This window comes from Rattus norvegicus, chromosome 15 (assembly GCF_021556685.1).
Source record: "Rattus norvegicus strain SHRSP/BbbUtx chromosome 15, alternate assembly SHRSP_T2T, whole genome shotgun sequence".
NCBI lineage: Eukaryota > Metazoa > Chordata > Mammalia > Rodentia > Muridae > Rattus > Rattus norvegicus.
In genome coordinates this window covers 9181585-9195176 of record NC_141548.1, presented here as the reverse complement: position 1 = coordinate 9195176, position 13592 = coordinate 9181585, and the positions used below count along the sequence as shown (strand labels likewise).

Genomic DNA, 13592 nt, shown 5'->3' with positions numbered 1-13592 from the left:
AGAAAAGACAAATGTAGAAAATATTTACCAAGCCAGTAGGCTGTGTATAAACAACTCAGGATAGTTCAGTGTTCCAGCATAAGCATTCATAATGCAGATTATGGAGGGGTCTCAAGGATCCATGTAAGGCTATGCACAGAGGCAGTCACTAGTCTCTTTTGACAGACATTATGATTTATCTATACAGAGAAGGAAATTACATTGCTGCCTCATGACTTAAACCTACATAGACTCTAAACCAAAGAAATTGCAATTTATTTTTAAATTGGGAAAGAACTTTCTGAAGTGTGACCTTGCATGAAGAAACTCAGGTGAAAATTGACTGATTCACTTTGATAAATTATCTGCATGTGCAGTAAAAATTGTCATGGTTCAAATATAAAATCTACCTTGAAGAGGGCAAGTGAACTTCTGAGTGAATGCTTTTTGCTTGACATGGGCAACACCATGAAGACTGCTCCCTACAGAGCCTGCTCCTACTGAGCTAAGCTAACCGTGACTCCTTGTTCAACTCTGAATCGTAAGCTCCACTGCCTTGTTCAACTGAATGGAAAATTCCTTCTCCCTGCTCAACTGTAGATAAAAGGCACTGAAGGTTTCTATGGTGCTTTGCCATCAGAAAGCCAGTTTTACCAAGTTCCATCTTGTCTAAGTCTTTGTGCTCAATGTCCTTTCCTTATTCTCTTGCAGCCCCTAGTCAGGTCCAAGACCCAAATCCTGTAAGGATGTGACATTGCATTGGGGTGGGGGGTATTAAATGGTTTGCCTCTAGCTCATGGTCCTATTTTGTGAGGTTTTAGAAACTTCGGAAGTTAGAACATGTTTGAAAGAGGTTGGTCAATGGGGAGTGCCTTTGAAGATGCTACCTAGTCTCTAGCTCCTTGCTCCATTGCTTTCTTTACTATGAGGCAAGCCATCCCATAAATCCAAGCCACCATGCACTGATTTTCTGAAACCATGAGTTAAAATATCTCCCTCCCCACCCCATTAAATTTGTGCATTTAAGGTGCTTCATCACAGTGATTTAGAATCGACCAACAAAATATCCAAGAATCTTCTTGACTGGAAAATGTGAAATACAAGTGGCTCAGTACACACTGTGGACATTATGTTTATAGGAATACTCTCCGATAACAGCAGCACTCTAACCAATCAATGAGGAAAACTGAACTCCCGGTTAAAATAAAGAAAGCGTCAGTTATTAAATTAACCTCGAAGAGAAGAAATACAAACTGTAAGTGTACACATGTACATGTGCTATCTATTTTGACAAGAGTCTGGCCTTACTATAAAAGTAATGCCAGCACTAATTTGCTGCAAGAAAGTAGTGATTTCAAATTATAATACATACACATGTCTATATATGTGAGTGTGAAGTATGTTTCTGTGTGTTTGTGGTACACATATCTGAGTATCTACAGAAGCCAGTAGAAAGTATTAGAGCCTTTGAGCTGGGGGTTATGTGGCTTCTGTAAACCTTAACATTTTTCCGGCCCAGGAATTATATAGCAAATGGCTATTGTTACACAGAAGTTTTCTTATTAACTTAATGTGTCAAAATAGGTTGATATGTCTTCAGTTTTTGAAAGAATTACATGCAAAAGTCAAAAAATCATTTTGACAAGTGTACAAAACAGTGTTAGTCTTTGGTAAAACTATCCCATCAAGTAGAGAAACATGAAATAAATCAGTAATTTAGAAAGACATATTCAACAAGGTTTATTTAGCCTTTGTAAGAATAAAAAAGAAATATATCATATATTATGAATGTCTTTAAGCAAAGTATTTAACATATAATGTAACACATTCAGAATTAAAATAATATGACTAAATTTATCTATTTGTATATGTGTGTGAGTGAGAGGTGTTAAACAGAGGGAAGTGAGAGGAATGACAGAATTTTTTGTCATATGCTCCCTATTTTTAGCATCAGTTTGAACTTACTATAAAATTAATGTTAGCATTAATTTACTGCTGATTACAAAGTTGATTTTTTTTCTTTTCAGCATCTTTAAAAGTTCACAGAGTAAATTAAACTATGTATTTAAGGAAAGTACATATTTTATAATGACATGCACAAAGGAATTAGAAAGAAATAACACTAGTATAAACACTCACAAGATGCTTGCTGGGTTAAAATGTGCAGATTAAACACCTCTGATAGTGAAAGTAAAATTAATTCACAGAAGATGTGTATCACTGAAGGGGAAGCCAGTATGTATGTACTTTTCCTACCCTGAGAGTAACACTAAATACATGCAGCTGTATTTGCCAGTTGAATAAACAAATTGCCCATTAGTGCTTTAATTTGCATAATGATGATTACTGGTAAGACTTACAGTCTTTGAGATATTTATTGCTCTTTTCCAGTTCTTTTAAGGATCATTTATGTATGTCTTTCACTCTATTCCTACGAAAGCATTTTTCTATTTTGGACTCTCTTCTAAGCTGATCATAAGGGAATTATCTGTAGTAATATGGGCAATGAATCTTAGGTATTACCTGTAAATATTTTCCCCGTTAATTATTGGTCTTTAGAATGTGCTTGTGCTTTTTCTAACATAATGAATAAAAACAAAACAATTGTTTTCTGCAGTCATAACTCCTAGGTTTGCGGTTGTTTCTTGCTTAGAAGTGACTCATTCATTTTGATACGTGGAATAAGGAGATATGTAGTATTAGTTTTCTGAAATGCCTCTCTTGTTCCATTTCATTTTCAGAATTCTTTATTCTTCCAGATAGCTTGGCTATTCCTGTGCCAGTGCAGCATAGCTCCAGTAAGTATGTATTCCCCTGAACTCATAACTTTTGTTATGGTTTGTTAGCTATAATTCTATTTTGGGTTCCAAGTTTGGATCAATGACCAAAAAATATAAAAAATAAAAATATTTCAATATAACCTCATTTAACATTCGAAGTTAAATCACATTGCTTAAAAAAAATAATAGCCAAGAACTGGAATCTTGTCATTGGTGAGCCTGCTTAGATTAGGAAGATGCATTCTGTCCCACCATAAGACAAATTCTCCTTCATCATCCATAATAGTCTTTCCTATACTGTTTGTGATAGTTCCCATATGCTTGGCCCAGGGAGTGGCACTATTAGAAGGTGTGGCCTTGTTGGAGGAAGCATGTCACTGTCGGGTGGGCTTGGAGACCCTCCTCCCAGCTGCCTGAGGTAGCTCAGTCTGTCCCTGGCTTCCTTTGGGTGAAGATGTAGAACTCAGCTCCTCCTGCACCATGCCTGCCTGGGTGCTGCCATGCTCCCATTTTGATGATAATGGACTGAACCTCTGAACCTCTAAGCCAGCCTCAATTAAATGTTGTCCTTTATAAAACTCATGTAGGTCATGGTGTCCGTTCATAGCAATAAGACGGTAACTAAGACACTGTTTAAAAAAAAAGAAGCTATTACGGCTAAATTGGTTGTGACCCTCCTGGTCTTTTCTTCTGAAGATGTACCTATTCAGTAAGTAGAGCCTGTTGTAGTTTATCATTATCGGGATGGTGAAGTCGAACCTGTAATTCAAAATCCGTGAGCTAAACAACATAGCAGCCTATTTTACCCTAAGGTCTTATGGCTTCCTTGACTGCAGCTAGCCATATAGTTTCAGCTATGATTATAAATTATTCTATATTCCTTCTCCCTCCCCACTGCAAAGACAACACAACCATGTATTTACAACAGCCTTCTTTGACATGTTTTTTCATCTCAGTCACTATCACTGCAGTCTACCCTTCATCCCAAAGATCTGGTTTAATCTGAAAGCCCCTTCTCTGATCACTCCGCCCCTTCGAACATATGTCCCCCTTTTAGATATTCTCGTCTTTCAGTTCAGATTGAAACTATGCCCCTGAAATCACCTTCAGGAGAATATATTTTGCTGTATCATGCTGAGTCTCACCGTAATCATTGTTACTTTCTAATGTCAGCAGGATAAAAATAAACCCATCAACTTGGAATGAGAGACACCTTTTAAAAATAATCTTGTCCTGTAAGCTCTTGACTTTGAATGTTCTCAACAACAAAAAAAAACTATACCTTTATTCAACCATACTTGTTAAACTGATTTCACATGTCTCCAAAGTTATAGCCTATGTTCAAATGTTACCAATTTGTTTATGTCTTTGTTGTTGTTGCTTCTAAAGCACATTTTTTTAATTTCGTGTTTGGTTATCCTGCATTATCCTTTGAGGCATATGCAAGCATGTGCTCCTTTGCCTGGAAAGCCTTCTTAAGCCATGCAGACAGTGTTATAGGTATTAATGAATGTCAGCAACTTAGCACAACACGCAGAAATCACAGAAAAGTCTTTTCTTATGTTTCCTAGCTTGAGTAATGAATTATGGTGTAATATAATTACATATTCATATATCACTTTACATAAACACTAAGATCCTTTGGGAAGCAAATCTAAATGTCAAATACCTACACTCTCCCTGTGTAGGGTAGTGGCTCAGTCTTAATAAAATTATCAAATAAATGCTATTTAACATGGTCTCAGAAGATTTATAATACATATGATAGACTCAATCAACATTTCTGTGAGTCCAGGTATGCATTGCCTTTCATATCCAGAAGACATTATTTACCCCTGACCTCTGGCTTCACAATCATTTAGTCCCCTTTCTGTGATGTTTCCTAAGTGCTTACTAGTCTCTTATTCCCTGCACCCAGACCAGTGTGAATTTGTATTAACCACCATTCTATATATGAAAAATCTTCTCTGATGAAGGCTCAGAATTACACTAGTTTGTGGCTACAAGTATTTAGAAGGCAGTGTTAGTATCTCCCTTTAGCAAAATAAAAGTATTACGTCCTTAGTCGAGAGTTCTTTGTTAAGTTTGCATTACACGGCATGAATTTTCTTCTTCAGAGCAAGACCAGAAGGAGGTGGACAAAGGAGGACTTGAAGAGGTAGATGGAATCTAAACATATTTTATTAATAAAAACGGAACAATCTAATGACCTGTGATCTTTTCTCCAATTTATTTTGAAAAGAATGGAGTAAATTATTAAGAAACATGCATTCACACCAACAATGGAGGAGTGTTCCTCTTTCTCCACATCCTTCCCAGCATCTGCTGACACCTGAGTTTTTGATCTTAGCCATTCTGAATGGTGTGAGATGGAATCCCAGGGTTGTTCTGATTTTAATTCCCCTGATGACTAAAGATGTTGGACATTTCTTTAGGTGTTTCTCTGTCATTCAATATTCCTCAGTTGAGAATTCTTTGTTTTGTTCTGTACCCCAAGTTTTAATAGGGTTATTTGATTCTCTAGAGTCTAACTTTTTGAGTTCTTTATATATTTGATATTAGCCCTGTATCTGATGTAGGATTAGTAAAGATATTTGCCCAATCTGTCGGTTGTCATTTTGTCCTACTGACAATGTCCTTTGCCTTACCGAAGCTTTTTCAATTTTGTGAGGTCCCATTTGTCTACTGTTGATTTTACAGCATAAGCCACTGATGCTTTGTTCAGGAAATTTCCCCTTTGCCCATGTGTTTGAAGCTCTTCCCCACTTTCTCTTTTATTAGTTTCAATGTATCGGAGGTTCTTGATCTATTTGGAATTGAGCTATGTACAAGGCAATAAGAACGTATCAATTTCCATTCTTCTACATGCTGACCTCCAGTTGAAACAGCACCATTTGTTGAAAATACTGTCTTTTTTTCGCTGGATGATTTTAAATCCTTTGTCAAAGATCAAGTGATCATAGGTATGTGGGTTCATTTCTGGTTGGTGAGATTGCAAGCTGATACAACGACTCTGAAAATCAGTGTGGTGGTTGCTCAGAAAATTGGACATACCTCCACCTGAGGATGCAGCTATACCACTCCTCAGAATATACTCAAAAGATGCTCCAACATATAACAAAGACATATGCTCCAGTATGTTCATAGAGGCCTTATTTGTAACAGCCAGAAGCTCAAACATAGGAATAGATCAAGAAAATGTGGTACATGTACACAAAGAAGTACTATTCAGCTATTGAAAACAATGACTTCATGAAATTTGCAGGCAAATTGATGAAACTAAGAAATATCATCCTGTGTGAGGTAACTCAGTCACAAAAGAACATACATGATATGCACTCACTGATAGGTGGATATTAGCCACAAAGCTCAGAATATCCAAGATACAGACCATATGAAGCTCAAGAAGGAAGACCAAAGCTTGGATGCTTCAGTCCTTCTTAAAAGGGAGAGCAATACACTAATAGGAAATATGTGTGGAACAGAGATGAAGGAAAGGCAGTCCTGAGACTGCCCCACCTGCGGATCTATCCAATATACACTCACCAAATCCAGACACTTGCTGATGCCAAGAAATGCATGCTGATAGGAGCCAGATATAGCTGTCTCCTGAGACGCTCTGCCAGAGCATGACAAATACAGAGCAGATTGTTCACAGTCAACCACTGGACTGAGCAAGGGGTCCCCAATGGAGGGGTTTGAGAAAAGACTGAAGGTGCTCAACTGGTTTGCAACACCACAGGAAGAACAACAATATCAAATAACCAGAGTCCCCTGGGCCTAAACTACCATCCAAAGAGTAAACATGGACAGACCTATGGCTCCAGCTGCATATGTAGCAGAGGATGGCCTTGTTGGCCAACAGTGGGAAGAGAGGTTCTTGGTCCTGTCAAGGCTTGATGTCCTAGTGTAGGGGAATGCCAGGGCAGGGAGGCACAAGGGAGTGGGTGAATGGGTATGAGAGTACCCTCACAGAAGCAGGGGAAGGGGTAAAGGAGTGAGGGTTTCTGGAGGGGAAGCCAAGAATGGGGTATTTTAAATGTAAATAAAAATATTTTAAATGTAAATAAAGAAAATATACAATGAAAACAAAAGAAAAAAGGGGGGAAAATGAAACATTCAATCCATGCCTGGAAAAGCATACTTGGAATCCTAGCACTCAGAACTAGTAAGATCACAAGTTTTATCCTAGTATAGACTACAGTAAGACCTGAAAGGAAAAGAAAATCGCAAAGAAAGAAGAGAAGGAATCAGGAGGAATAGAGATGAGATGGAGAGAAAAGGAAGGACATTTTCCAGGTTACTTTTCAAGCCAGCTGTTTCAAAACATAAATTGTGCTATTGTACAACTAATAACTCTACAGTTTATATGAGAGAGTGGAGCTATTATCTTTCCTCTCTCCTTTTTCTGAGTCCCTGATGACCTTTTTATTGATTAGGGCTAACTTTTTTCAGTTGCAGCACTTAGATAACATTGTTTGCATCTGTAATGGTGACAGGAGCTAAGCTTTGCACTCAGGTACCATCACTTAAGCCTGGAGCACAGTCATATGAGGTGTAACTGTGGGCCCAGTTTGTCGAACTGGCTGTATGACAGTGCTTTAATGGGGAGAAAGTTGCGGAATCATTCAGTTTTGCCAAAACATTTGATACTCTTTAAATACTTGCTAGTCATTGTTTTTTGAGGGACACTCTATTCCACGGGTTAGATTTTTTTTTTTTTTGGCAAGAACAGTTCAGATTTAAAATCATGAAGTTCACCAACCGATGTACACTGGGACTTCCTCTGAGAGTGTTTTCCTCTCTGCTCCCATAGATCACAGTTTTATGTGTGTAGACCTGTAGAACAGCTTGGTTCTCCGTGCTCAGAAGGTTGTAGCCTTTTTCAAATGCTCTACGGCTCTGCCATTATTTGGAAATACATACAATTTGAACCATAGGTCACATTTTCATTTTGCTCAGAATCTTGCTGTACCTCTTCAGCAAGTGCATTTTGCTTACATATTGTCACACTGAAACACAGAGTGCTTTGGTCGTTTTCCAGCATACTCCTAATGGATCCATTAAGAGCAAAGCCATTTCGATCCAAATAAATGACGTTATTTTTTTTTTTTACCAGTGAAATAAGGGGCAGCCTAGAGAAAAAGGTAACCATGAATAAGTCCGACTGAGAAAGATCATCACAGCACCCAGTGTTTGTTAAACATCTAGCTTGATAATCTGTTTGGCCTCCTTCTCTATGCTAGAATAAATAAAACATTTCTTTTGCAACTGAAAAGAAAATCACAATACGACTCAGTCAAATAACAAAAGCTTTTAAGACATTCTTTCATTGTATCTTACATGATTACATAGTACTAAGCTTTGCTATTTATAAATGGAATATGGAAACAGTATTTTAAATTTAACTTACATTTGAAAGGCCTCTTGCCTCATTACTGATTACAGACAGAGTATAAAAGGCTAACTGATGAAAAACAATAAAAGGGCGAGCTTTTATTCTATGTACTTGCTTTGCCATAGTGTAACAGTATCTCCTACCCCAAATAAAAGTTTACAATTAATCTCAAATATCTGTTCCATATCCCTGTATCCTGCATGTTGCAGTAGCTTTTCTCAGAATTAGGAGCTGACAAGGCATATACACCCATCTTCTATTTTTTAAGACTGACTCTTGCATGAGAGAATAAATAGAGGCAGGGGAATGTTAGCCTCTGATGGTTAAAAATTGAAGGGAAGAAGGATTTCTAATCACGTACATTTGTATTTCATAGGAGCCTTGACAGAGTTTGTTATCAACTGGTGATGCTCTGTATCTTTGTTACTCGTGGGTTTATTTATACTTTTGAAATTTCTATTTCTCCCTTTAATGTTTTCTGTCATAACTAGTTGGCTTGAATCAGGTACGTGACCTGTGCATTACTTTTCTTTATTTGTAAGTCTCTGTAAATGACATTTTATGTTATCACATTTTTATTTACTGATCAGAGTTAGGATCAAGGGTTGTACCCAGAAGACTATAATGTTTTCAGAATGCTTAGTAGCCTATCAAGTATGAAACCAAGTATGTGGATCTTCCTTGAAATTTCTGATAAGTCTCCAATTTCTTCCTTGAATTAATCCTCAATTCTTGCAAGATGCGTGCTGACTGTTTCATATTTATTGCACAGTGGCTGATATAGATGAAGATGATATTGTTTGTATATTAAAATATATCAAGCTATTTGGAAAACTTAATTGCTACAAAATTCTGTGTATCTTATTTATGATTGTAGGTTTTAAGACGGCAGCATCACATTGGGGTTTCAGAAAGGACACATCTGGGAGTAAGTGTTTAAAGTCTCAATTAGAGTATATGCTACATAACTTGATTCCTCATTCATATAGGAAAGGAATGTCACCTAGAGCCACCTATGTACTTATGAAGCTGCTCCTTGACTGGCCTCCTGTCAGCAGCATCTAGAAGACACATTAGAGGAGAAGAAGTCCTGAGTGAATGTGTCCAAGAGTGGCAGATGGAATTATGAGATACCTGGTTCTGTCTGACCTCATGCAGAGAGTGGAATGATAGGTCTGCACCATGGAGCTCAATGCAATCAAGTAAAGGAAATAGAAGTTGAACTGTTAAGGTGAGGGATGACAAATAATTTGCAGTCCCACTAAGATACGAATTATTTGCTATGTGGATTGCTTTAACATCTTGCTTTCCAAGTATAATCATTTATGAATTCTTTAGAGCTTCCTCTGTCTTCTTCCCCATTTTCCTATTGCATGACAGCATCACTGCCAGAAATGGAGAGTAGATTAAATGCTTGCTAAATAAAGGAAGTTCAGTGCAATATGCTTATTTAATCTGACCATTTCCTTCCATAGGACTCTGTGGTCCTGAATAGACAGTGTGGCCCTACCTCCCCTGCAGATGATTGAGAGTGGACTTCTTTTCCCTTAGCAGAATAAATGATTAAACTGAATTCTCTATCATGGTGTATGTTGAATGCTGGATGCCAAGTCAGAAACAAAATACCAAAATTTTTTGTGTAGTCATAAAGCACTCAAATATGACATTTTGATATTATTTATTATGCCTGTGCATGGTGAAATTCTCACACTTGTTGTTAGTTTTGAATCCATGTAAAATCTCCTGTGTAAGTTGTCATGTAAGAAAATTGTGGTATATTGAACATTTCTTTAGGTGCTTCTCTGCCATTTGATGTACCTCCATTGAGAATACTTGTTTAGCTCTGTACCCCATTCTTAATTGGATATTTGATTTATTTAAATTTCAAATGTTACTCCCTTTCCCAGTTTTCCCTCTGCAACCCCTTATCACACCCCCTTGCCTGCTTTTATGAGGGTTCTCTCCCATCCACCCACCACTCTCACCTCACCACCATAGAATTCCTCTACACTGGGACATCAAGCCTACACAGGGTCAAGGGCCTCCCCTCCCATTGACGCCAGATAAGGCCCCTTCAGCTCCTTCAGTTCTTCTCCTAACTCCTGCAATGGGGTCCCTGTGATCAGTCCAATGGTGGACTTCCAGCATTCGCATCTGTATTGGTAAGGATCATGCAGAGCCTCTCAGGAGACAAATGTATCAGGCTCCTGTCAGCACACATTTCTAGGCATCAGTAATAGTGACTGGGTTTGGTGTCTGTATGTGGGATGGATCCCCAGGTGGGGCAGTCTCTGGATGGCCTTTCCTACACTCTCTGCTCCACACTTTGCCCCTGTATTTCCTTTAGACTAGAACAACTCTGGGTTAAACCCAGGGGTCATGTCTAACCTCTCAATATGGTCTCAACAGAATTTCCCTCCCCTTTGTGGAGTATTTCAGCTTAGGTCATCCCCTTGGAGTCCTGGGTATCTCTTTCCTCTCATCTGGAAATTCCTGGTTGCTACACCAAGTTCACTATCCCTCATGGCTATACACATCTGTTCAATTTCCTGACCCACTGTACAGCTCTTCCAGCTCCTCCCATATCTGATTCTGCCACTCTTTTTTTCCTCCCTCTCTTCCCTTCCTCCCAGGTGCCTCCCACCCTCTATTTAGCCTTGGTTATTTTGTTCCCCCTTCTAAGTAGGACTGAAGCATCCACTCTTTGGTCTTCCTTCCTCTAGAGCTTCATGTGATCCATGAGTTGTATCATGGGTATTCCAAGCTCTTTGCCTTATATCCACTTATCAATGAGTATATACCATATGTGTTCCTTTGTGACTGAGTTACCTCACTCAGGATGATATTTTCTATATGCATCCACTGGCCTGCGAATTTTATGAAGTCATTGTTTTTAATAGTTAAGTAGTATTCCATTGTGTAAATGTACCACATTTTCTGTAACCATTCCTCTGTTGAGGGACAACAGGATTATTTCCAGTTTCTGACTAATATAAACAAGGCTGCTTTGAACACAGTGGAGCATGTGTCTTATTACATGTTGGAGCAGCTTTTGGGCATGTGCCCAGGGTTGATATAGCATGGTCATTAGGCAATACTATGTTCAATGTTCTGAGGAACTACAAGACTGAATTCCAGAGTGGTTGTACAAGCTTTTAATCCCACCAGCAATGAAGGGGTGTTACTCTTTCTTTACAGCCTTGCCAGCATCTGCTGTCACATGAGTTTTTGGTCTTAGCCATTTTGGCTGTTGTAACATGGGATCTCAGGGTCATTTTGATTTGCATTCCCCTGATAAGGAAGAATGTTGAACATTTCTCTAAGTGTTCTCAGCCATTGGAACTTCCTCAGTTCCTCTGTTTAGGTCTGTCCCCCCTTTTTAATAGGGTTATCTGGTTCTCTAGCGTTTATATTCTTGAGTTCTTTTCGTATATTGGATATTAGCCCTCTGACGACATAGGAATGGTAAAGATATTTTCCCAATCTGTTGGTTGCCATTGTGTCCTGCTGACAGTGTCCTTTGTCTTACCAAAGATTTTCAATTTTATGAAGTCGCTTTTGATGATTTTTTGATCATAGAACATAAGTCATTGGTATCCTATTCAGGAAATTTTCCCCCATGTATATGTTTTCAAGACTTTTCCCCACTTTCTCTTCTTTTAAATTTATTATATATGGTTTGGGGTGGAGGTCCTTGATCCACTTGGACTTGAGCTTTGTACAGTGAGGTAAGAAAGGGTCAATTTCCATTCTTCTACATGCTGACCTCCAGTTGAACCAGAATCATTTGTTGAAAATGTTGTTCTTTTTCTAATGGATGGTTTTAGCTTCTTTATTAAAGATCAAGTGACCATAGGTTTGTGGGTTTATTTCTGGGACTTCAATTTTATTTCATTTTTCTACCAGTGTCTCAACATCATGCAGTTTTGCTCTGTAGTACAGCTTGAGGTCAGGGATGGTCATTCCCCCAGATGTTATTTAATATTGAGAAGAGTTTTGTCTATCCTGGGTTTTTTGTTATTCCTAATGAATTTGCAAATTTTTCTTTCTAAGTCTATGAGGAATTGAGAAGGAGTTTTGATGGGGATTGCATTGAATTGATAGATTGCTTTTGGAAAAATGGTATTTTTACTATGTTAACCCTGCCAATCCATGAGCTTGGGATATCTTTCCATTTTTGCAGATATTCTTTGATTTCTTTCTTCAGAGGCTTGCAGTTCTTTTTATATAGATCTTTGATTGTTTGGTTAGAGTCACACCAAGGTATTTTATTTTATTTATGATTATTGTGAAGGATGTTCTTTCCCTAATTTCTTTCTTAGCCTGTTTATCCTTTGAGTAGAGGAAGGCTACTGATTTGTTTGAGTTAAACACTTCGCTGAAGTTGTTTATCAGTTGTAGGAGTTTGCTAGTGGACTTTTGTGGTCACTTATATATACTATCATATCCTCTGCAAATAATGATATTTTGACTTCTTTTCCAATTTATATCTCTATGATATCCTTTTGTTGCCTAATTACTCTGGCTAGGATTTCAAATATTATATAGGTAGGGAGAAAGTGGAAGCTTTGTCTAGTGCCTGATTTCGGTGTGATAGTTTCAAATTTCTCTCCACTTAATTTGCTGGTGGGTACTGGTTATTTTATATTGGTTTTACTATGTTTAGTGATGGGTCTTGAATTACAGATCTTTCTAAGACTTATAACATGAAGGGGTGTTGAATTTTCTTAAATAATTTTTCAGCATCTAAAGGGATGATCGTGTGTTTTTATTTTTTGAGTTTGTTTATATTGTAGATTACATTGTTCTGTTTCTTTATTGGGTCTTTGTATATTTTAGGTATAAATGTAATTGTGGCTTCATAAAATAAATTGGGTAGTCTGTTTCTATTTTGTTGAATAGTGTGAAGAGTATTGGTATTACATCTTTTTGAAGGTTTGATAGAATTCTGCACTAAACCCATCTTGTCCTGGTCTTTTTTTCCCCTTTGTTAGGAGACATTTAATGGCTGCTTCTCTTTCTTTAGGGGTTATAGGAATGTTTACATGGCTTATCTGATCCTGATTTAATTTTGATATGTTGTATCTGTCTAAAATTTTTCCATTTCATCCAGATTTTGCAGTTTTGTTGACTAAAGGCTTTTGTAGTAGGATCTGATTATTTTTTAAAACATCCTCATTTTCTGTTATTATGTTTCCCTTTTCATTTCTAATTTTGTTAATTTGGGTATTCTCTCTATGCCCTCTGGGTTGTTTGGCTAAGGGTTTATCTATTTTCTTAATTTTCTCAAAGAACCAGCTCCTGGTGTTGTTGATTCTTTGTATAGTCCTTTTTGTTTCTACTTGGTTGATTTCAGCCCTGAGTTTGATAAGTTCCTGTTATCTACGCCTCTTGGTTGTATTCACTTCTTTTTGTTCCATAGCTTTCACATGTGC

The 13592-nt window shown here is 37.7% G+C and overlaps 1 protein-coding gene across 4 annotated transcripts in view; it reads left to right on the top strand.

The window, feature by feature from the left end:
* The window catches only part of LOC120097101 (uncharacterized), a 266438-nt gene that overhangs the window by 156783 nt on the left and 96063 nt on the right, over positions 1-13592 (top strand). Inside the window, exon 2 of one of the 4 annotated variants that reach the window (XM_087586772.1) lies at positions 2721-2777. The exons of the other annotated variants lie outside the window; for them this stretch is intronic. Coding sequence (XP_087442898.1) covers positions 2721-2777 — 57 coding nt within the window. The remainder of the gene's footprint in view (positions 1-2720; positions 2778-13592) is intronic. 4 annotated transcript variants of the gene reach the window in all.